At 39.0% G+C, this 25,673-nt stretch overlaps 1 protein-coding gene across 7 annotated transcripts in view; it reads left to right on the top strand.

Annotated features, from left to right (window-relative positions):
- Positions 1-25,673, top strand: part of IQCH (IQ motif containing H) — a 256,264-nt gene that overhangs the window by 140,188 nt on the left and 90,403 nt on the right. For 3 of the 7 annotated variants that reach the window (XM_033189641.1, XM_033189646.1, XM_033189644.1), the window contains exons 12-15: positions 4,886-4,969; positions 9,367-9,542; positions 16,163-16,435; positions 20,965-21,156. In XM_033189641.1, coding sequence (XP_033045532.1) covers positions 4,886-4,969; positions 9,367-9,542; positions 16,163-16,435; positions 20,965-21,156 — 725 coding nt within the window. The remainder of the gene's footprint in view (positions 1-4,885; positions 4,970-9,366; positions 9,543-16,162; positions 16,436-20,964; positions 21,157-25,673) is intronic. The other 4 variants (XM_033189645.1, XM_033189648.1, XM_033189647.1 and 1 more) reach the window with 2 other exon arrangements.

The following is a 25,673-nucleotide window of genomic DNA, read 5'->3' as shown; positions in this document are numbered from 1 at the left end:
TTCTACATCTTTATAACAAAATTCCCTAATCCTCTTCAATTGCCCCCCAAAAACAACTATCAGTTTTATTTTAATCTAACTGGTAATGGATATACTGAATAAATAACCCAGATAGAGCTGTTTCTTGCCATCTTTTGGGATCCCACCTTCTTGCTCTCTAGTATCTTGTGCTTTCACACTTGCATAAGTAATTAAAACCTGATTACAACCACAGTGTCTAGATCATAGTTCTCTATTATTACAAGATGATGATGTGCAATCATTTGTGAATATATCACATGTCCTCTTATTTTTCTACCATTAGAATACCAAAGTTTTCTTATGAATTGGAGCAATTCCAGATTATCTTTGTATCAATGTCACTCTTCTTCATCTTTCATCCAGTGTACTCTCTTGAGTAGAAGAGAAAGGGATGAAGTAAGCCTGAGTATGCTGCTGGGAGGAAGTGATGCATTGAACATCACTGATCATGAGTTTCAAAATGAGGAAAAGGTTGAGAACTACTCCTCCAGACCATCAAACTGAGGCATGAATGACTACCATCCCAGGCCAGGGTGATGAGATAAACAGCTACTACTTGGTAATCAGGAGTCTGTTGGTAACCTCTTCTCTGCCTTGAGTACCATTATAAGAAATAGGACTTGGGAGACAAAAGAAACTAGGAGTCAACCACAGGGTAAGAAGCCTAGTATTCAAGAACGTGTGATCTGCTGCAACAACAGGAGCATGTCACAGAGGCATGCACCAGTGTCAAGGGGGCTCAGTCACTCAGCATGACCTTGCTCATGTTCTTGGATTTCTGTGGTTACTGTGAAAGAAAAGCCAATCCTAGCAGAGCTGGTTTGCTGGATGCAAAGAAGCAATTAGTATCATCTGATAGATGTTTATGCAGAAAGGGAATGGGAAAGGCAGTGAAGGTAGAAATGAAGATGGAGAAATGATTGCCAGTAACCCTTGATGAGCAACCTTGGTTCAATGGAGGACCAGAAGTAGTAGATGAATAACTTCAGAGAGGCAGCTCTCAGGTAACCTTCTTTGATGTAGAGACAATAATATTTCACAACTACGTATTTGAGAAAAGGTGGAACTCTCTATCAAACTAGGAATATTTTGCAGGAAGTGAGAATGGCCATGAGAAAAGAGGCTGTGATCCTTTCTACAGTGATGAGGAAGACAGAGTGCCTCTTTCTGCTAGTGTTGTATTCTGTGCTAATGAGGACCTGGAAAAAGCTACAAATCCCACTTACCATTCTTTGAATTCTCCAGAAGTTCTCCAGCTTAGAGAACCCAATTTTAGGAGAGTTGAAAGAAGGAGTGATGAGAACACACAGGAGAAAGGGCTAAGAATTTAAAAGATGGACATGGTGACTCACCCCTATAATACCAGCACTTTGGGAGGCTGAGGTGGGTGGATCACTTTAGCCCAGGAATTTGAAAGCAGCCTGGGCAACATGGTGAAACCCTGGCTCTACAAAAATTGCAAAAATTAACCAGATGTGGTGGTGTGCACCAGTAGTCTCACCTAATTGAGAAGCTGAGGTAAGAGGATCACTTGAGTCCAGGAGGTTGAGGCCGCAGTGAGTTGAGATCGCACCACTGCACTCCAGCCTGGGCAACAGAGTGATACCCTGTCAAAAAAAAAAAAAAAAAAAAAAGAATTAAAAAGATTTTTTGAGTACGGGCTTCACACGTGTTTCATTCATTTATTTGACTGGAGATTTCACAAGTGCCTGCTCTAACGTAGCTAAGAGTCTGGTTGCAGGAGCTAGAGTGGGGCAGGTGAAAGAAGAAACGGACAACAAAGTAAACAACCAAGCAAAGAAATATATAGTGACAAAATTAGAAAAGGGTGGTGAAGAATGGGTGCAAGAGAATGACAGTGAAGGGAGACTAAGAACTTTAGAAAAGGGTGGTCAGGCATATAATGCATGATGATGAGGACCTTACTGCCTCGGTAGAGACCTAGCAACTCTTCTCTTCTGCTTCCCTCTCCCGCTTCTAAGAACTCTGACAATTACACCTGGTCCAGCCAGACAATCCAGGATAATCTCTTGATTTTAAGGTCGGTTGATAGCAACCTTAATTCCATTAGCAACTTTATTTCTTCTTTGTCATGTAATCCAATATATTCGCTGGTTATGGGTATTAGAACTTGGACATTTTTGAATGGTCATTATTCTGCCTACCACAACAACTGAAAATAAAAGGGAGAAAAGAGGCCAAAGTCTTTGTCCCTTCTGGAGTTTTTCTCTGCTCACACTTGGAGAGTCTTTTATTTTAGATAACTAAATTTCTTACAAGAGCTAATATGTAGTATCTAAACTGTATAATAATTGGTAGGTTTATGTGACCTTGGACGAGAGACAAGACACTTACCTTGAGTTTCCTTATCTATAATATGACAGGATTGAGGATAATGGTCTCTCAGAACTCCCCCAGTGTTCCTAATCAGACCCTTGAAGAAACCATGTCATTGTAGATTACATTCCAAAGTGTCGTATCTCATCGCCACTGGGCATGTCTACTGAACTCCCGCAAACCACGACATCCTTGTTGATAGTTTCCTGGTTAAGTCACTGTTATATTTAGTATATGCTACCAACATTGATGAAATCTTTTCACCTGTCAACACATGTACTTTATGGATGTATAAAACAAAACGAGTCTGACTAAAAAAATACAGTGACTCCCAACTTCTGCTCTGCTGATGTCATTGTACATTGCATTGTATCTCGTCCATGTAGAATGGTCTGTTGCTTGTCACAGAGTTTGTTGTTGTTATATGTTTTGGAAACACCCATACCTTGTAACATTAAAATACCTTGTGTTTACAAAGCACTTTACAGTTTACAAGATGTTTTCATATCTGTAACTGCATATGATTCTCTATTACAATGTTCCAAGATTAGCATACACTTCTTTAAAATGGGTGTATTCTATGTAAACACTTCATAGGCATTCTTGATCAGTGGTAACAGAACTCCCAAGTAATTTGTTGGAAAACTGACTTCAGACAGTGGAATGGAACACAGACTTATTCACTCACATGCTGCATATGTGGCAACAAAGTGATCAGACATCTTTTATATTTTAAATTGAACATCATCTTAATGAGACATATTATACTGCTTTTATCTTTACTTTTGAAAGGCAATGCAGTCATGGAATGCTCTCAGGCACTTTTCTTAATCACACTTTATTCTTTAGGCATTTTCCTGCCTTTTTATACTCTTGCTGTATGTTAGCCACAATACATCTTTCTAAACATTTATTTGAATATAGATAAAATTATACATATGCAAAATCCCAAGGTACGATATTGCAGTCACACATAAAGACATTGGAGTTGTAACTGCCTATATTAGCTTTTATATGTGGAATGGTTCTCTAAATTATTTGAGAGATTAATAATTTTTCAAAAATGATTCAAACAGCTCATTTGTCCTTCTGCCTCTCTCTTTAATTCTGAAGTCCAGATGCAAAGCAAAGAGAGACTTTTAGATGATTGTAAAGTCATTTAATTTCCAGACGTTGTCTAGTGTTTAAACACTGACACCAAAGCAAAGAGCCAATTATCAGAGTTCATTTGAAGCCCTACTGCCTGAATTGCTATAGTTTTCCTTATTCTGAAAAGGAAATGTATGTCACATCTTGAAACTGTGGTATATAAAATCACTTCATCTAGAGCAGTTTCACTTGAAACATGTGTTTGGGCTCACTAACCACAAGGAGGCATTGAAGCATCTCTTCAAAATGTGAAAAGCAATTTTATGAAGGAAAAAAGAGTTACCCCTACAGTTGTTGAATTTCATATAAGCAATTATACCTGCTTGTGAGTACGCATGCTTTTTAAGTTTATGTTTTGATTCACTTTTTTTTAATGACCTGAAATATCAGCAGAAAGTGTTTCCGCTGTTGTTTCTTTTGTGAGAGATGTTTGGACAATAGTAATCCATATGTGTTTTCCCTTCTGCTCTGTTTCCAGTGGAAATGAAGGCAAACTGCAGGACTTTTATTAGTACTGACAAAGTAACTGCATTAGCTCTTCTTGCCCTTTGAAGGTTAAAAGTTCTTTTGACTGTGAGCAGAAGTTGATTTCTTTAGTATATGAATTATTTAAATATGTATTCCTGACAGCAAGGGATTTATCTGAAATCTGTGTGTCACTTAAGAATGATTCTGGAACACATTTTCTTTTTTTTTTTTTTGAGACGGAGTCTCGCTCTGTCGCCCAGGCTGGAGTGCAGTGGCCGGATCTCAGCTCACTGCAAGCTCCGCCTCCCGGGTTTACGCCATTCTCCTGCCTCAGCCTCTCGAGTAGCTGGGACTACAGGCGCCTGCCACCTCACCCGGCTAGTTTTTTGTATTTTTTTAGTAGAGACGGGGTTTCACCGTGTTCGCCAGGATGGTCTCGATCTCCTGACCTTGTGATCCGCCCGTCTCGGCCTCCCAAAGTGCTGGGATTACAGGCTTGAGCCACCGCGCCCGGCTAGAACACATTTTCAAAATACCACATAGGAAGCTCACATTAAGGAGTCAAAACAATATTTTTTTAACCTGAGCATAATTTTCTTACGCATCCTTATAAACATTCACATTGCATGTCAGAAATTTTCTCCATGTTTTGTCATCTTGATTCTTAGCAGCCTTGTTGGTATTGGAAAATGTGAACCCCTCTGTTACAGAGTATGTTGCTTAGCACATCTTCCAGAATAATGTTTAATTCTCCCGAGAAACAAGCACCTCATTCTTCGGGATTGGGTTGTTTCTGTAAGATGCTTCAGAGAAAATGTTTTCCTGGAAATATGGACTGTGACATTTTGAAATTCTCTTGTGCTATATTGACTTGCACTTTCTGGGTTTTGACACCTTGTTTGCATTTTAGGGTATTCCCAGCCTGTGAGAGAACATATTGCCGATTTCAACACACAGCAGAACATGCAGCTGGGGAGGCTGTGTGACATCTTAGGTACAGTCAACAGTTTACACAAGTGCCTCTTTGGGATGTTTATCAGTAGATGTTGATAAAATGTTTTGTTTGTTTGTTTGTTTTTTGATTATTTTTTTCCTCTACAAGGAGAAAGCTCAGATTTTTAATCTACTTACAGGGCAATTAAATGTTTTATTTTAAAAACCAGATTTGTAGTAAAATCAGCTTGAATTAAAAAATGACATTTTAACCAATTTACTTGGGCAGTTTTCTAGATTCTCTTTGCTACAGGTTTGGATCAGAATTTCTCTCCTGTAAACCAAAAATCTTCTTTATTTACTGAATCTTGCAGTGAGTGAAATCAAAATTTTACATTCGAGTCAGTCTTGTCTCTTATAATATCTGGAATGAGTGAAAGGTGGTATCAGAAATGAAGCATCATGTTTTCATAAGAAGAAAGAGGGGAAAATGAAGATAGAATTTTAAAAGAAGGTTTTATTTAAATATAGAGCATCTTGTTATTAGAAAACATGAAGTACCTAATGGAGGGAATTTTTAGAAATACAGACCTTGATTGAATGATGTATACATCTTTGTGAAAGTCAAGTTCTGATACTGGTTTGGTCAGTTCTTAGTCAGACACCCATCTGGAGCCAGGCAAGAAGGATGTCTGAATGTGACAGCTTTGGTTGATACTGTTCGAGGCCCGGGTTCAGATTAGGCTCTAAGAATATAGGTTGCAAAAGCTAAGCAATAACATTGAATCTGTTTGTGAGATACTTGCCAAAAATTCAAGGTTACATAAAAATTAGATTTTTATGTTATCAAATAAGAACTTCTTTGTTTTGTTAAATTGCAATTTCTTTGGCCCTTATTTAAGAAAAACAAGGAAGACTTCTAAATGATCAAGGACCAACTTAGCTGGCTTCCTGGAATTACATACTTTACATTATTCATATATATTTCAGCATCATTATTATTTTATAAATGCCATTTGGTAGCAAAAAATACATCAGTACTAGAAATTTACAGTGTCCTAAAATAATAATCATAATTGCTTTAATCTATTATCTAGGCACTAAGATTGTTTTCCAGCATTACAAAAAAATTTTTTTAATGACTTAAGATTGACTTGTTAGTATTAAGCTATTTCAACTAAAAACCTGACTGGATGGAAACCACTGAAGTTTAGCAGAGGGCAGACTTTGCTGTAATTTATTTGAATTAATTTTTTTCTTCAGCTTTTTATATCCCTTTCTATATATAGTATAAGCCATCACCAAATAATTTCTTTATAAAAGATTCTCATTATTGGAAAAGACTTGAAAGTATTAGACTTCTATTTTAAACAACTCAACAATTCAGTCTATCTCTACCTGCAATGGAATATTTTGCTTATATGAACATTTCTGAGAGATTATGAGCCAAATGCCTTTTTCTTGGTACATAGTCTTTATGATATAGCAGTGCAATCATAAAATGTCTTCAAGAGGAGTAATGAAAGTTTAGAAATAGATAAACAAAAGTACTTTCTTGTGAAATAAAAATGTGAATAAACTAGAACAATAAGTAATAATTTTATGGAAGAATAAATAATTATCCCTTATGGTTTTTCTTTCCTATTCGGGGGAAACAAAGATAATCCAGTCATACCGGTAAGGCTTGTCACTAGATATTGTCTGTGAATTCATGGTTCTCAGGTGGAGACCCCAATGGCTAGTTCCTAGATGAGTTCAGCAAGAAAGTGACTGATTACTGACTAGCAATCAAAGCAAGTTTCATCTTCATATCAATTCCTTTCCAAAATTACCTGTCAGTTAATTTTGAACATGTGTAAAATTAACCCATGATAAAACCCATTCATACTGAATATTAGAGTTGGTGATATGTATTCCTTTGCCAGAAATGAACAGGAAAGGTGAAATTGGCAACATGATTCCTTTTATCATTTGTAACCTAGAAATTTCTTCCCAAGAAAAAATTTGCTTTTCATCTGCTAGTCTGTAAGCTATTTTTGTTGTTTTTCTGCCCTATTCTTTCATACTTAAAAAAACTCATTAGTTTGATTTTTAAAACCTCTATTGTAATTTGTTTAGATGCTAGTCTCTTCTTCAAAACACAAGACTTCGGATGACTAATTTGATGATTCAGCAATTGGATGCAAGTTATTTACTTACTGTCTCCTCAGTTAATTTATTTTGAGGTTTATGCTTCAAAATTAAATGGGAGCCACCTAAATATTCACATGTATGGAGCACCTGCTCTGGGCCTAGCACTGAGCCAGTTCAGAAAACACCCCCTTTAGGTCTCTGGAGAGGGAGATTTCTTTTGTATGCCTTGCGTCTAGGCATAAAAGACTTTCTCAACTTTGCGAATCTCTCCATAATCCCTTCAGTCAGTTCACTAGTGTTTATTGAGTGACTCCTACATATTCCACACTGTGCCAGGGCTTGGGGGAATATAAGAAATAGTACAAACATTGCCTTTAAGGAGCTTGGAGAGACAAGATTAATAGATTGGAAACAATAAGATAGAACACAGAGGACACTACTTTATGTTAAATCTTGAGGCACTGATCAAAAGGAATGTAGGGAGCCGGGCGCAGTGGCTCACGCCTGTAATCCCAGCACTTTGGGAGGCCGAGGCAGGCAGATCACAGGGTCAGGAGATCGAGACCATCCTGGCTAACACGGTGAAACCCCGTCTCTACTAAAAATACAAAAAAGTAGCCAGGCGTGGTGGCGGGCGCCTGTAGTCCCAGCTACTCGGGAGGCTGAGGCAGGAGAAAGGCGTGAACCCGGGAGGCGGAGCTTGCAGTGAGCCGAGACTGCATCACTGCACTCCAGCCTGGGAGACAGAGTGAGACTCTGTCTCAAAAAACAAAACAAACAAACAAAAAAGAAACGTAGGTGTGGGGGCAGCTGGGGAGTCACTGTTGGCCAGCCTAGTCAGGGTGGGCCAGGAGCACATTCACACACCTGTGCTGTTTCTTGAGCACTTACTATGTGCCAGATGCTGCACCAGATACTTTCTATATCTTCACTTATTTACTAGTGTCTAAAACAATATGCCCCAGGTGGTTTTATTCCCCTTTTTACAGATGAAGAAATGAATGCTTAGAAAGGTTAAAAAGCTAGAATTTAATCAGTCTATGCTCTGTATATATACTCTGCCAAACCAATCAGAGGAATCTTAAAATCCCCTCTTTGCCCTACTTGCCTAAGTAAACGTTTACAGTGCTCCCTCCTCTGAACTTCTCTAAGTACCTAGTCTGCGTGCTTCATGGTGCCCACAATAATTGCTGTATTTCCCTCCACGTTTAGCCAAGGGCTTTGCCCCTACAGACCAGTCAGCTATTTTGTGAATGAATGGATGAACAAATGAATGACTTTATTGACTGCTGATTTCCTATTCATACTCCCTGAAATATTCTGTAGCATGGAGTGGATACTCTCATTTCACTATTCCATTTGGATGGGATATTTAATTAGGGTTTCTTGTGATGTTACATGTAAGAAGCACATCTTAAGAAGGAGAAAAGTTAAATTAAGGCAGTGCTTCCTTTAAACCAAAAATCACAAAACCTGCTTTTTAAGTAATATACCCCTCTTTGGGAATCAAGCAGGGGAAAGGCCGGTTTCCTGAAATAATCATTGCTATGATTATAATCAGACCATTTATTTGAACAGGACATTCCCTGAATTGGCCCTGTCAAGTCCATACAGAATAAGAAATTGCAATTTCATCAGCTTTGTAAAGTTGATAGCTCTGTTTTATAATTTACTGAAGTTAATGGAATAAATTTTTAAAGCAGTATGCAATTCCTGTTGATGTTAATGGGAGCTGTATGGCTAAATCCCTATATATTATTTGAAAGTACATTTCCAAGGTATCTCACAGCCCTCCTTCTGAAGGAATCATTGCATCTATTTTTTTGGTGGTGGTGTTATTTGTATTTTCTTTAGAGAAATGCCGAACTGTAAAAAAGCCGGTTAGGCCGGGCGCGGTGGCTCAAGCCTGTAATCCCAGCACTTTGGGAAGCCGAGGCGGGCGGATCACAAGGTCAGGAGATCGAGACCATCCTGGCTAACACGGTGAAACCCTGTCTCTAAAAAATACAAAAAAAAAACTAGCCGGGCGAGGTGGCGGGCGCCTGTAGTCCCAGCTAATGGCGTGAACCTGGGAGGCGGAGCTTGCAGTGAGCTGAAATCTGGCCACTGCACTCCAGCTTGGGCGACAGAGCGAGACTCCGTCTCAAAAAAAAAAAAAAAAAGCCGGTTAGATTGCTCAGATAGTACAAAACCAATCTAAATTAACCTCAACATGGGTTTTGGATATGCTCTTTATTTTAAACTGCACAACATCACTCGGCTGCCAGAGTTCATAATGTCATTTACCTTCACACCGGTAATTAACATTGTGCCTGTTGTTTTTAGATGCCAATGTGAACGTCATCTACATCTGCTCCCATCATATGAATGATGAGTTAGTGCTGTATTACAAAAGAATCCTAAGTCTACATGCAGCCGTCAAATCGGGGAACCTTGAGGACAGAAGTGACCTGCAGGACAGGTTCAAAATTATCACCCCTGAAGCTGTAAACATCTTCCGTGTGAGTTTGTCTTCTAATTACTACAGTTTCAGGGATGCAGTAAAATTAAATTGGAAATTTTATAACTTGCAATGCTCTGGTACACATCAGTGAAATATTGTTGCAAGTTTAACAGCTTTACTGATTAGACTACTAGTTGGTCTGTAGGAAATAAATATTCCAGTTTAACTTTCAGACTTGGTGGAGCTACCCCTGCCCAGTTTCTCTGTAGTCGTAGCCTAATTCCAGTTACTAGGTGGTACCATCAAGTAGGTGGATTTATAACATTTACATTCCTTTTTCTTCATTTTGTGTGGAGGACACTAAGGCAGAGAAAGGCTGGGCCTGCCCACAGTCACAAAACTAGTTAGGAGCAGAACTAGACCAGGCCCTCTCTTTTCTGATCCACACAGGTACTCCATGTCTTTTCCCCTGAGGGGAATTTGGCTTGATTTACCATATCAGATAGTTCCTAATGAAAAATGTTCAGGTTTTTGTTTTTTTTTTAATTGTGCTGATTTTTTAGTGAATGGAATGAATTCTGAGTGGAATCCTATTCCTAGACAAGAGCGTTTGGGAAATTCATGGAATGATAAAGGCAGCGTTCTAGAATAAGGCAGTACAAAAGATGGCTTAAAACGAATTTATCTACATTTTAACAAGAATTTAAACTTTCCATGTTAACCAGGTAACAGTTTAATACCTAATGGACTATGCATTTTTGAGGAGACTTTTTTGGTGTAATTAAAGATAGCTGTCTTCATTTACAATTGAAATGCACCAAAGTCAACTGTCTCTCTATTGCCAAAGTGATTGCATGCTCTACATAGGGAACACCTATGTGTTGGGTGACTACCCATTAACACTTCAGATGTACCATGATTTGACCAAAAAAAAGTGGGGGTGGGGGAGGGACCTAAGGAAAGTCTTGCCAGGACTGGGGAGGGTTTCGATAGCATTTCTACTTTGCTGATACTCACTGAATTGTTGTCAGGATTTATTCTTTTCTACCAAAATGAACATTTTATTTTTTCATATCTGGACGCCTCAGTATTCCTTTAAAAACCCTCTGCTCGGTTTTGTTTCATTGGCACTTTTGGCTGTGAAAGAGGAAAGCAAGGACAGGGACTGGGGAAGCAAAAGAAAGGACAAGTGGCAAATCACTGCCACTTATGTACATTCTTGGGAACCTTCCAATATCCTCCACCAATGTAAGAATTTCTTTGATGCTTCCTAGTTATTGCTTGGCCTCACTGACATAGTTACTATGGACATTAGGGTGCAAGGAAGAAAAAGAACTACCATTAGTGTATAGTTAAATTCCTGATTTTCTCCAGCCAGAAAATTGATCTAATGGCTGCTAGCTGTTAGTAAGGAGTTTCTGCACATCTGAAATGCCCATATACATTAAAGAAGCATAGAATGGGGAAGGGTCACTAGATTGGGGAGAAAAAAAAAGTGAGAAAACTAACATTTTTCAGATTCTTAGCATACAGTTTCTTTTCTTTTCTTTCTTTCTCTTTTCTTTCTTTTTTTTTTTTTTTGAGGCGGAGTCTCGCTCTGTCGCCCAGACTGGAGTGCAGTGGCCAGATCTCAGCTCACTGCAAGCTCCGCCTCCCGGGTTTACGCCATTCTCCTGCCTCAGCCTCCCGAGTAGCTGGGACTACAGGCGCCCGCCACCTCGCCCAGCTAGTTTTTGTATTTTTAGTAGAGACGGGGTTTCACCGTGTTAGCCAGGATGGTCTCGATCTCCTGACCTCGTGATCCGCCCGTCTCGGCCTCCCAAAGTGCTGGGATTACAGGCTTGAGCCACCGCGCCCGGCCTCTTTCTTTCTTTTTTCTTTTCTTTTTTTTGAGACAGCAGAGTCTCACTCTGTCACCCGGGCTGGAATGCAGTGGTGCAATCTCAGGTAACTGCAACCTCCACCTCCCAGGTTCAAGTAGTTCTCCTGCCTCAGCCTCCTCAATAGCTGGGATTACAGGCATGTGCTACCACTCACAGCTAATTTTTGTATTTTTAGTAGAGACAGGGTTTCACTATGTTGGCCAGGCTAGTCTTAAACTCCTGACCTCAAGTGATCCGCCTGCCTCGGCCTCCCATAGTGCTGGGGTTACAGGCGTGAGCCACTGTGCCCAGCCCAGTTTCTCATTTGATTCTCAGAATAATGCATCAAGATGGAAAGATAGCTCTTTTTAGCCATCTCCCTTTATGGCTGAGGAAACCAATACTCCCTTTCTAATCCAAGGTTACTAGTAAGGCCAGAGTGTGAACCAAAATCTCTCTACCCCAGGGCAGTATCATGAGTTGGAATGACTGCCTTGCTCCTGGATGACCTGGGGCCTTGGGCAAGCCCCCTTACCTCTCTGGTCCTCTGATCCTCATCTATAAAATGAGATCCTGGATTAGATCATTTCAGAGTCATCTTCAACTCTATCATCCTATTACCTGAGAACTGTACCCTTGCTAGTCCACTATTTGGCTTCTAAGCAGGAGACAGGCACTCACAGATGCACATAGTATTGGTTTACATCTTTGTGAGTAGAAACAAACAGGCAAGGTTTTAAGTACTTAATAGTTCTCCTCATAGCTCAAGTTTAAATTATTTGAGTAATTACTCATAAGCAATCAACTTTTTAAAAATGCAAAAATTAAATTCTTACTTTCAAATCAGTTATTGTTCATGTTGGGGGATTGCTTTATTTGTTTTTAATGGGTTTGAGAAATTGTATCAGTGCTGATTTTCATTTAAACGGATGGTATGAGATTTTTAAAAGCATGCCAAAAATCTGTTTGTACATCTCTCCAAGTTACCATATGATTCTTGAATTTGTAATGGTAAAATGTGCTCTTTATAAAAGTCATTATGTCTATTTTTAGACATTTCAGTGTTTATGAAGACATCCTAAACAACTACCTTTTATCTCAAGTCAAAAAAAAATCAGTGGTGATAAATTAAATGTAGCCATAATTCAATGGAACTAGAAACATTTTAGATTTTGTCATCTGTGTCAATCCACTGCCTGGATCTGATGATACTGATGTTCTCCAAAAGGTCACACAAGACCTGTGATTAGTGATACATCCTTTGCCATCACTCATTCACATTTAAATCTGTATTAAACACATATAGAACACAATACTGTGGCAGCATCTTGCCTGGACTCTAGGGCATGCCCGCAGATGACTATAATACTGAGTCAGGTAGAGTACTTGCCAATAGAAACAAGCAAACCTAGAGGAGACGGAACTCCATCCTGGCTGGAAATGTGCTCAGAATGTTAACATTAGGTTCTATTGCTACGTCTGCCATCCTCCTTCACATCTCAAAAACCCACCAGGTCTTTACTACTCACTCGATAAAATAAGGAACTTATGGCAGCAGTGGCATGTCAACTGTGTTAACGGGGTTTGAATCCTCCTTCTGCTGTTTATTAGCTGTGTGACTTTGAGCAAATCACTTGAGGCTCAATTTCCCCATCTCCAAAATAGGGATAGCTAATTGATTCAGTGTCATATGAATCAAACGAGAGATCACGTCAAAGGCTTTGATCTTGTGAACTTACCATGAAAAGATTGCTGCCTTGGAATCCTCTTCTGGGTGCCCTGAAAAGCTCACCACAGACATCGTAACTCAAGTCATCTATTCAGTTCAATTTTTTTACATGTCTTCATTGGAATAATTTACGGGAAAAAGAAAATAGTGAAATAAACAAGGAAGAAAGACAGTGACTAACCAGATGGAAAACACAAACCTGCCAGGTGTTATCACTGGCCATTGTCAAATGGAACATTGGGTTTCCTAGAATTGCATTCTCAGAAGTATGTTTTTTCAATGGATTTAAGGCCAGGTGCAGTGGCTCACACCTGTAATCTCAGCATTTTGGGAGGCCAAGGCAGGTGGATCGCTTGAGCTCAGGAGTTTGCGACCTAGCCTGCCATGTCAGGCAACATGACAAAACTTGGTCTCTACAAAAAATACAAACATTAGCTGGGCATGGTGGCACGTGCCTATAGTCCCAGCTGCTTGAGGGGCTAAGATAGGAGAATCGCTTGAGCCTGGGAGGTCGAGGCTGCAGGGAGCCGTGTTTGCACCACTGCACTCCAGCCTGGGTGACAGAGTAAGACTCTGTCCCTGCTTCCACAAAAAAAAAAAAAAAAAAGGATTTAAAATTACAGTAGAAAAGGCATATTGCGTAGATCTAAGGAACTTGGAATAGAACACCTAATCTGGAGGAAGGGCCCAATGGGGAAATCATGTAAATCCTCGTCTCAGAGGAGCTCTGTTTTTTGCCTTTTAAAATTGTGGTAAATTATATATAACACAAAATTTACCATTTTAACCATTTTTAAGTACAGTTTGGTGGCATTAAGTACATTCACATTGTTGTACAATCATTGCCACTATCAATTTCAGAACTTTTTATCATCCCAAGAAGAAACTCTGTACCCATTAAGCAGTAAGTCCAAAAGAGCTCTTGTTTTAAAGGGAAAGTTATTTCAGAGCTGGAAGGACCCTAGGGACTTCTCATCCAACCCCTCATTTGAATATGAGAAACTGAGACTCAGAAAGGTTGAGTTTTCTAAATCACCTAGCAAGTCACAAATTCAGGACTGAAATGCAGGTGTTCTCCCCAGTCCAGTTCTCTTTCTCCCATACTCAGGAATTATACTCTCTGACAATCTGCAAACTGGTGCATCTGATAGTCCTTGAAACAATCACTTAGCATTTCTCCATGTTTTTATGCTGCAGTAAGTAGACAATTTTTCACTAGAATTGGGGTAGTAGATGCTAGTCTATAAAATCCCTTCAACTCCCTTGAGACTCTGGCACTTTTACATTATATTAATTGTATAACATTTTAATGACTTTATTTTTAATTTTTTTGAGACAGGGTCTTACTGTGTCACCCAGGCTGGAGTGCAGTGGCATGATCTTGGTTCACTGCAGCCTTGACCTCCCTGGCTCAAGCGATTCTCCTGCCTCAGCCTTTGAGTAGCTGGGACCACAGATGTGTACCACCTGGCTAATTTTTTTGTAGATAGGGGGTTTTGCCACATTGCCCAGGCTGGTCTCAAAGTCCTGGGCTCAAGTGATCTGCCCGCCATGGCCTCCCAAAGTACTGGGATTACAGGTGTGAGCCACGGCGCCTAACCTGACTTTATTTTTAAGAGGGTTTTCTCTATAATAATAATTATTACCATTTGTTGAGTATCAATGCTGTGTATCATACTAGGAATTTTACATTTGTGATCTTATTTTAAAAGCCTTAGAGCAACCCCAACAAATGGGTAATGTTTATTCTTATTTAACAAGTGAAGAAACAGGCTCAGGGGTCTAAGTTACTTGCCTACATTAATGGAGCTTATAAGTGATCGAGCTGGATTCAAAGCCAGACCTGTTTCACTTTAAAGCCCCATCACTTTCCTGTGTGCCATGCTGCCCTCTTCTCTAGAGGGAGGAAAACAATCTTGGATTATTTTATTCTATCCTTAGGTAATGTCTTTCCCATGCCCATCTTCACCTGATAAAATCTCACCCATCCTTCAGAATTCACCTCAACCCCAACCTCTTTCATAATAATAGTACCAGCTAACATTCATTAAGTCTTTATTGTATCCAAGGCACTGTTATAAATATTTTACATACATTATCTCATTTAATCCTTACAGCATCCTTATGAGGTAGATACTATTATTGCACTCATTTTACAGATGAGGAAACGGAGGCACATGGAGAATGTGTATTTACCTTTCCAGCTCTCCCCACCAGCATGCCTCTTGAGAACTTGGCAGATCCTTACAGCCCTTCTCTGCACCATCTCAGTTATGTGTTAACTGTTATTTGTGTCCCCACCTCTGGAAAGCAGAAACACGGTTGTGTTCGTTTTGGTGTATGCTGACCATCCAGCTGTTTCCTCTGCCCCCAATCGACTAGCTAGAATTATTTATTTAATTGAATAAGACAGTCACATGTATTGCTGAGCTGGGTCTAACTAGTCAAAAATAAAACAAAAAGAGTTTTTCACTGAAAAATGAATTTGAGTCTTGCTGAAATTTTCAATTATTTTCTATTTGTGAATCCTTTCCAGAGTTATTGCCTAGAACCATGATAATCATTATAAAAGTGCATGTTATCTGAAGCAGATTTAGTGGTAGAATTTTGGAAGGAGGGTGTCAGGTCAAGTGCCTTTTTTCTACTCAAGCATTTAAACAGTTGCCAGAGTAGGAATCTATATAGTAAAGGATGCTATGGGGCTTTTTTCTTCATTTTTTGTATTGATTTTCCAGACACGTTAGTGTTAAACCATGCCAGAAGTGTTGCAGAGATGAATCACTATTACCCAAAGGCCGCCAGCCTCTTTTCCTTCTGACAGAAGGAAAATTCCACGTGGATCAAATAAATACAGATGTGTAGTAATTAGTTCTATTCCCAGTGAGCCTATTTCCAACACACTAAAGATGTGAGCGATTATGGAACCTCACCCCAACAGCTTTTATCAATTTAAACTGCTAAACAACAGGATAGGTCATAACCCAGCCTGCTATTAATAATGTATTTATTATGTGCAACATTATAAATTAGGTGTATGGACTAGAAAAAAGAACACTTTTTAACAAGAATAATATGATCTTCCCCCAGAAGCATCATATGTGCCTGGCCACTCACCTGATGTACAGTCCCAAGGCAATCAAAAGAATAAAAAATCTCATCCGAGGAACAGAGGCCTACATCGTCAGCGGGCTCCTCCACAGAGATGATTTAGCTGTGGCTGATATGTTAGACATACCCATCCTGGGCTCTGAGCCTGAACTAGCTCATCTTTATAGTACCAAATCTGGAGGTAAACGTGTCTTTGACAGTGCCAATGTGGCAGTTCCTCCTGGAATATATGACATTTATAGTCAGCAACAGGTATGTGGGGTGGACAAGTGAAGCTCTGTTCAAATATTTGAAACATCCTCTTCATCTTGGACAACTTCCAAGTCTTCTGGAGCCAGCTCTACCCAATGAAGGATAGGTGGAATAGTTGAGTTGATTTGAGGGAATCTACTTTACTTATTTTTGAGATGGAGTCTCGCTCTGTCATCCAGACTGGAGTGCAGTGGTGTGATCTTGGCTCACTGCAACCTCCACCTCCTGGGTTCAGTGATTTCTGGCTAATTTTTGTATTTTTAGTAGAGATGGGGCTTCACCATGTTGACCAGGCTGGTCTCGAACTCCTGACCTCTAGTGATCTGCCCACCTCAGCCTTCCAAAGTGCTGGGATTACCAGTGTGAAGAACTACGCCCAGCCTGAGGGAATCTACTTTAGAACTTTGTGTTTTAAAGTATTTTCCTGTTAGTCTTGCAGAAATTGCTGGAATTTCCAAATCCTTTACTCATTTGGAATAAGCACTGTTAAAATGTATATATCATTTGGACTGATCTGCTATCAATATTTAATGCTTTAACATGGATTAATTCATCATCATATCAGCCAGTCATTAAATAGGATCCTAAGAAATAGGAGAGTCAGTTTTCGCTAAAAGCAGTGGGTTTAGAAGACTCCAGTGAGTGATCCTCCCCACTGGGTCAGATTGCAGAGGGCCTGTGAACAGAGGGCTGCAGACTTCCTTCGCTCTTCAGGAAGGATCTAAAGGGAGGAGGGGAAAGATCTCAGAAAGGGGAAGTAAGGCAGCTCCAGGAATAAAACTGGGGAAGTAAGACATCTCCAGGAATAAAACTATCTGTTTTTGGTTTTGCCTTGGACCAAGTGTGTGGCTATGCATTCTTCCAGCAGATAGTCAGGGCCTAAAACATTAGGAGAAATGTATTAGCCACTAGAAATGTTTTCTCTTTGAGTTAGCCCTGGCAGGTGTTCTTCCATTTAACTGCCATCTGTTTTCATAATAGAGAAAATTAAAAGACAAATGGCTGTTAACATTTCCTAACCTCTGTTTCAGTACACCTCTTGACCATTACTCTGAGCTAATCACAAATTATCCCCCCTACCCACTTCTTGGGAAATCAGAGAACCATGCACAATGAGTCAGTTTGTGAGGGACGATATTTAGGGATCCCCTCCTACTCTCAGTTGCCTGGTCATGATGCTCTGCACCTCACAGCCACTGAGCTCAAAAATCTAGCCTTTCAACAAATCATACTTTGCAGAGATTAGTTTGAAGATACTATTAGCTTATTAAATTGCCCACAAGTATTTCACTCTTGCTAGAGTATTCTTGGGCAATTTTCATGGGCTCATGAAGGAGGTTTCTCTTAACGGTATCTCAACCTAGGAAAGTCGCAGGCAATTTTAGCAGGGGTGGAATAGAGAGGCTCCCCCTGCGCTGTTATATCACTTCCATTGTCATTAACCACCACTGGAATTTGAAGATAACAAGGCAGATTGCTAGACTCTGCTTCCCAGCAGAATATCTATCTGGTTGTTACACTTATTACAAGCGAAATACATTTTTAAATGATACTATTGCACACATGCACTATACATTAAACAACCTTCAAAACTTTAACATGTATATGCAATATTTATACTGAGTCTTGCCTTCATCTTCACTGAGGAAATCTCAGGCAATCTTTGCTATAAAATATTACAGAACTGCATATGTTGATTATAGTTAAAGATGCAGGCACATTTAATGCAGTAAAATCTCCCTCTAGTGCTAGTATTCAGAAGTATGACTAAAAACCTCCTTAGAGACATATCAGATTTGAGAGATGTCATTTGACCTATGGTATGTGCAAATTGTATAACAATAAACCAATATTTCACTTGAGTTCTACTCTACTTGTTTGGAAAACATACATCTGAGGTCATCAAGAATTAAAATACTCCACTGAGATTTTTCCAGATAGTGACTACCCTACCTAATCTATCTGAGCATGTCAGCATTTTGAATCTACAGATGGGGATGAATCAATAACACTGACTTTTTACCGATATGCATCATAAACTTAAAGCTGGTGAAAGAAAGCTGCAATTATTTTAACTTAGGTTATTAAGTATTTCTGACTTTCAGTTGGACTTTAGCAGTAATTATTTTTCTGCTCTTTACCAGGATAAAACGAATCACAGCTAAAAAAAAAATTTATTACATCTTTTGAACAGATAGACTGAAACAGAAAAATGATAAATATTTAGAAATAGCATAAAGTTGTTTTGTTTAGGATTAATTTGTTTAAATCTAGCATGAACACAGTGAGCATTTCCTGTTTTGATCCATAAAGTAACTGTAAAAGTTCTCTTTCTGGAACATGTTCCATGGGAAATATTGACAGCTTTGGTTAAATAATCAAAAATGGCGATGCTATTTTAAAGCACTGTTCAATTTTCACTTAAAGATAGCACATAATTCTTTCCAGTGGTGCAGTCTTTACAATACTATTATTGATCCTTTTCATTACTGTAGGGGATCCATCAACAGATGCCCATTTATAGGATTCTCAGAAGCAACAAATAATAGGATTTGGAAGAAATAGATAATAATTCTGTTAGTAGTTGAAACCTCCAAATATATAATATATCTAAATATGCAATTTTTAAAAAATCTATGCCAGAACACCTTTACTAACACTAGCAAAAGAATTTTATCTGATGTTAACAGGCCAAAGACCATTTCTACTTCGGCAAAGCGTTATCATAATACAGCAAAATATGATTAAATGTAAAATCTATATTCTCAACACATTAGAGAAATAAGGAAACAACTTTGAAGGCACATTTTAAAAACCTTCCTAGGCTGTGCTCATCACCATATGGTTTGTAGACCAGAGTTCTGTCATTTAAACACCCAAATTATCAATATGAACTACTTGATAATTAGGGAGCTAAGATAATTTTAATTTTCACCCTCACTGAATACCCCATAGTTGTATGAGGTTTCCAGAGAACCCAAGTACGGCCATTTTGCTGTCTCTTCCATACTGCCATGTAGTATAGTATCCCCAGGAAGATTTGCTGGACAGATACAATCCAGAAGAACAGATCAGGACTTTAATCAAAATAACTTTAATCTGATAGCTCCAAACCTCAACAGAACTGTAAACCATGAGTCCTTTCACACTCTTTAGTTAAAAAAAAAAAAAAATTGTGGGCAAAGAGAACTGATCAAAAAAGAGGATAAGAGTCTCACAGAGTCCTTCTGTACAGAAAACCATAGCCAAGCATGGCATGGGAGGGCTCGCGAGACAGAATTTTGTTGCTTTCTGGGAAGTATAGGCTGGAAAGTCTGATAGGAAGACAAGACAGATAAATCGTTTTGTAATCTAATGAGGTATTTTTCTCCCAGGCTCTGCCAGGAGAGTATTACTTATAATTAAGTCATCTTGCTATAGACTTTTATCTGATTCAAACTCACCCCAAATGGCTTATTGACTGTAAGGAAAATGGCTTCTATTGTTCCTCTTCTGACTTCTTTCTCCACTTCACCCTTCTCGACCTCTCTGTGGGTTGGGATAGGCAGCAGAGTGAAGAGGGCATGAGCATAGGTTTTGGAGTCAAAGCAACTTGAATGGAATTCCTGCTCTGCTACTCAGTGCTGTGTGATTGTGGGCAAGTTATTTAAATGAGCGGAACCTCAGTTTATTTACATATAAAAGAAAACTAATAATTCAGTCCACCTCATAGATTATTGTATTAAATGAGAAAATTCATGCACAGAACTGAGATGAGCCAAAGGCCTGTTTCCTACTGAGAGTTCAGTTATCTTAGAGATCATCATCATCATTATTCTGATACTTGAGCTTGGAGTACTGTTCTGTCCCTTAAACTCCCATGTGTTTGAGCCCAGTTCTTGAGGAAATGTTTCAAATAAAATGTCAAGTAGGTGTGTATTCCAGGAAGGTTGCTTTCACAAATGTTTTATCACCTTTATCTGTCTTCTTGTATAATATACTTGTTTATATCACACATATACTAAACTTGGCCAATTGGCCAGCCAAACAAATGTATTTCTTGTACATTAATGAGGAAAAAATTAAATGTTTTATAGTTTATAGCAGTGAAAAGCTCAACAAATCCCCAAACAGTTAAAGTTTTCAAGACTATAACTCTTTATAGTCTTGAAACAATTAAAACATCATCTGAGGAATCAATAAGTAAATGCATAATTCTCCTAAAAAGAAAGAAAACAATATCAAGATTCAATTACAGGTATTCAGGGATTGTTTCTTTTGCCTTCAAAAGCCAGCAAAATGATAATTTCAGAATTTCTCATAAATAAGACTGTGCTTTTAAACATGTCTTTGGTCTCATTGGTTAATGGGTTCTTCACATCATATTTATATCACTTTAAACTTCTTTAATATGTCTTAATAACTAGAAGATAACCAAATGAACTGACCATTAGAAGTAAAGACACACGAGAAGTACAGCAACTAATACGATAAAAAGGAATCCCAGGAAATGAACTGTATTAAATGTAGCTGTGTCTTCGGCCCCACAGATGATAGAGCAGCTGAGTCAGCTGATAACTGATCACCTGCAAATACAGCGCTGGCTCTTTAAAATGGACTCTGAGTTCCGAGGAAATGGGACTGCATTTTGTGATATTCCTTCCTACCTAAAGTGCTACAAATGGGTGCTAAAGGAGAGAAGCAGATATGGCCTTGAGGACTGGAGAAAGAAATGGGCACAAGTGAGTATTCAATGGTGACTTAAAGCCGCAGTGTCTGCGAACAGTTAGGGGATGAATCAAAAAGTTCAGCTAAGAGATGAAAGTACTTTCCTCTCTACTTAGCTCTGTCACCTGCCAGCAGTGCCTTTCTTGGGACCTTTTTCCTTATATACACAATGAATGGGGATTGACTGCGTTCTTTTCTTTTTTTTCTTTTTTTTTCTTTTTTTTGAGATGGGGCCTCACTTTGTTGCCCAGGCTGGAGTGCAGTGGTAAAATCAGGGCTCACTGTAACCTCTGCCTCTCTGGCTCAAGCGATCCTTCCACCTCAGCCTTCTGAGTAGAGGGGACTACAGGCATGTGCCACCATGCCTGGCTAGTTTTTTCTATTTTTTTTTTTCTTTTTTTTTATTGAGACAGGGAGGGTCTCCTCATGTTGCTCAGGCTGGTCTCGAACTCCTGAGCTCAAACAATATGCCTATCTCAGCATCCCAAAGTGCTGGGATTACAAGTATGAGCCACCGTTTGGGTTATTTTCAGTGTTTCTTCTCTGGGCCCTAAAAGTCCTCATTCGCATCTTGAAATTGATTATGATAATTAGGAAGTAATTTTTTATCACATTCAGGTAACATTACAAATCTTATAATTTGCCCTAAGTGGTTCTTGATCATGTGCTTCTAACAACTGTTGTTATTAAGCTAGCTGTATTTTATTACAAGATAGAAATTCTATTAGTGAATAGTTGTCACCTGGAAGCGAATGTATAATAGCATTCTGTCAGCAGTCATATGTTTTTGAAGACAATTCAAGGAAATTTATGTAACTGCTGATCCCTGTGAGATGCTGAGAAAATAGTACATTCCAGCCAGAAAATCTCCCAGCAAAAGCTGAGCTGTAGGTAAGAAGTCTTAGCATGAATGGACGTGTATAGATTTTTTGCATGCACATTTGTGAAGGGATGAATCGTACAACCTTTTAGTCCATTCCAAATTTGCTTAATTAAAGTAATTTTATATGGTTTAATATATAAATTAAACCTGCCATTCTAAAACTATCTTGCTATGCATACAGAAATCCCCAGACTTGCCTGACTTCTCTTAATCCCAAATCTCTGTTTTGGCTGACCTATTGGTTGAAGCATAACTGATTAGGAAAATCTCAATGCAAATTCCCTTAACTGGTTCCTTCCCTACCAGCATACATAGCAGTGGGCTGTGCAAAGTGATTTGCGTCTGCTTTGCGCATCCCACTACGGAACTATATGAATCAAGACACAAGTGATAGAGAGGGAGGGGCACACTGGAGGGAACCACATTATTCTTGGAAAGTGGAGTGATGAATAAATCTAGAGAACAGTCAGGAGAGAGAGTTCCCTTTGACAAATGTGACTGGTTTCCCCATGATCTATTCTGGGCTTCGTTTCTCCCTTCTATCAGTAAATGGACTAAATGCAGTACCTGTCATGGCCAGCTTTTTACATATTATTTAAAGGATACTAAAATGAATTACTCTTCTAGATAAATATAAAACAAAGAAAATGTATTTAATTTTGAGGCCCATAGAGATTTCCCTTATATTCTCTTTGAACTAGATTTTATTTCATATTGTATAGGTTTTTTTTTTTAAAGCAACATTGTTAAGATGAAACCATAAAAATATGGCTTTTTTATTTAAAACATTGAAATGTTAATGTGCAAAGTATGTGTTGGCTTCAGTATTTCAAACCAATAATTTTTAAGGAAGTCTGTTGACATTAGACTATGATAAATTTGAAATGTTTGACTTTAAAAAATATTTAAAATACTGACATTTGTCTGCATTGTATTTAGAAGCCTCACTGTGCATTATTTAAATTTCAGTTATTTTAAACCGTAGCATTTTTAATTGGCACCAAATACATTTGGCACTGTTGTTAATGTTATTAAATGGAAAGCTCTTGAATAATTATAATCTATCTAAATCATTTTTTAAAACTTAACAAGAAAAATATAATTATTTGGAAATCTCTTTACAGTCTGAAGCCAGTGCTTAGCCATGATCTGAAGCCAAAAATAAAAATAAAGTAGTTCTGAAAAGGTGCCTCTTTTTTTTTTTTTGTAGGAGCCTATTGACATTCTTTTGCCTTCAAAGTGAAATCATATTCGGAGTGGAGGTGAGCTGCAGCCTCCATTGAGTGTAGCTATTGAGAATTTAGGATTAGAATTCTCCTTTGTTCCAGAAGGCCATCGTAATGGTGCACATTTAGACATCAAAGCATTACTTTACGAGCATAGGCATGTTTTAATGTCCTATTACAGTTTGTAGACCTGTTTCTTTTGATAATGAAGATGTTGTGTCATCAAGCCTAGCCTGGCACATACAAAACATATGCTGGCAGGTTATTAAAAATTTCAGCTTCTTGATGAAAGACTATCCTGCAGGCTAAGAGTCCAGAGAAAGACTCCATTCTGGGAGAATTATTAGAAATGAGAATATGACTGTAAGCACTAAATTATGTTAATACTTACAAATAGCATCATTTGCATAGCAGTTTATGATACGATACCATGATTTTTCTCATTGGTATGTTGTAGGCAACAGATTAAAAACAGTGCTGTTTATGGAAGTTTGAACTCTTGAGATTCTCTTTCATCTTATGCAGATATTGGTTTTAGATGTAGACAGGATTCAGTGTAGACTCAAGTGTCTAGTATAAAGATCAGCGGGGCCGGGCGCGGTGGCTCACGCCTGTAATCCCAGCACTTTGGGAGCCAGAGGTGGGTGGATCATGAGGTCAGGAATCCTGGCTAACATGGTGAAACTCCATCCCTACTGAAAAAATACAAAAAAAATTAGCCAGGCGTGGTGGCAGGTGCCTGTAGTGCCCGCTACTTGGGAGGCTGAGGCAGGAGAATGGCGTGAACCTGGGAGACGCAGCTTGCAGTGAGCCAAGATGGCGCCACTGCACTCCAGCCTGGGCGACAGAGCGAGACTCTGTCTCAAAAAAAAAAAGAAAAGATCATCTGGCTAGGCGTGGTGGCTCATGCCTGTAATCCTAGCACTCTGGGAGGCCAAGACGGATGGATCACCTGAGGTCAGGAGTTCGAGGCCAGCCTGGCCAACATAGTGAAACGTCTCTACTAAAAATACAAAAAAAAATTAGTTGGTGGTGGTGGTGCACACCTGTAGTCCCAGCTACTCAGGAGGCTGAGGCAGGAGAATTGCTTGAACCCGGGAGACGGAGGTTGCAGTGAGCCGAGATCACACCACTGCACTCCAGCCTAGGCGACAGAGTGAGACAGTGTCTCAAAAAAAAAGAGTCATCTCTTTTTTCACTGTGTAATTTGGAACCAGAGTTATCTGGCTGGTTATAGTTGAGAATTAAAATAGTCTGAAGTCAGCAGATGCTGAAAAGTTGTAGTCACCGTTAAAAAAAATATCGGTAGAGACATGTAGGTGATTTTTAGGAAAAGCAGAATGTTACATGATGGCCAAAATGGAAACAGAACACAACTCTACCATTTTTTCTTAGTGACTTGGTACCAAGCCTATTCTCTTCATCCTACCAGCTAACAAAACCTACTTCCCCCAACAAGTTCCAGTGAACTCATTCACTTAAGTACTCTGCTCGTTAAGTTTTAATGAATCCACACTCTTGCACACACTCCAAACTCCCCGTTCCCCAGTCGGGGGTATTTATTTTCATTTAGGAGGAATAAAGGCTTAAACAAAGGAAGGCAAACATGTAGGAGAGAAACATTCCCGGGTAAACTCACCTAAGACAGTCTAGGGAGACCCAGGCAGACGTTTACTGTGGGTACCAGTCCTTGTGGCTTTTTTCTGTTTTTTTCTTTATGGGTGTTTTCCTTTCCTCAATTCCTGGGTCATTGGCTTAGTGGCAGTGATGCTATTGGTGACACTGCTTTGCAAGAGATCTTTGTAGAACAATTTCTGTGTGTAGAGAACTAAGCCAGTTCACTTTCAAGTTTCTCTGTGCAGCCCTTCGTTGGGCCTCTGTTACCCTGGAGATTCTGGGATGTGGTCTTGGCATTACTATTTTACCACTTAATGAGAAAAAGGAAATTGAACTGGCTCTTGAATGCTTCTAGTAAACATTGCTATTTTAGCCCTTTGCAAGAGCAGTTTTACCTTTATTTGTACTTTGGTTTACTTTGTTTGACATTTGATATTAATTTGGGGATCACCAATGGAGGAAAAAAACTAATTAGACATTTGATATTAATTTAGGGATCACAAAGGTAAGAGAAGAACTATGCCTAGAAAAGGTAGAATAAACTACAGTTGTTTTGCCTCCTTTGAGAACTAAGGCACAAACAGAAAATACAATTACAAAAGAGAATCATTAACCATTTCATGGCATAGAACTCTCTGCATCTCCACCTCCATTGTGAAGACATCTGTCCATTCAGAATGGCCCTGGAACTAGGTCATAGGAGCCATTGCAGGATGGCAGAGCTCGTTGTCCCGTGTAGCATTTAGTAGGTATTTATTAGGTGATCCCAAAGAGCCACTGCATGTAATCACATCATTTTTAGAAA

This window comes from Trachypithecus francoisi, unplaced genomic scaffold (genome assembly GCF_009764315.1).
Source record: "Trachypithecus francoisi isolate TF-2019V2 unplaced genomic scaffold, Tfra_2.0 Lachesis_group3, whole genome shotgun sequence".
In the NCBI taxonomy this organism is placed as follows: domain Eukaryota; kingdom Metazoa; phylum Chordata; class Mammalia; order Primates; family Cercopithecidae; genus Trachypithecus; species Trachypithecus francoisi.
The sequence above is the reverse complement of the archived record's forward strand: the minus strand, read 5'-3'. Positions and strand labels throughout refer to the sequence as shown.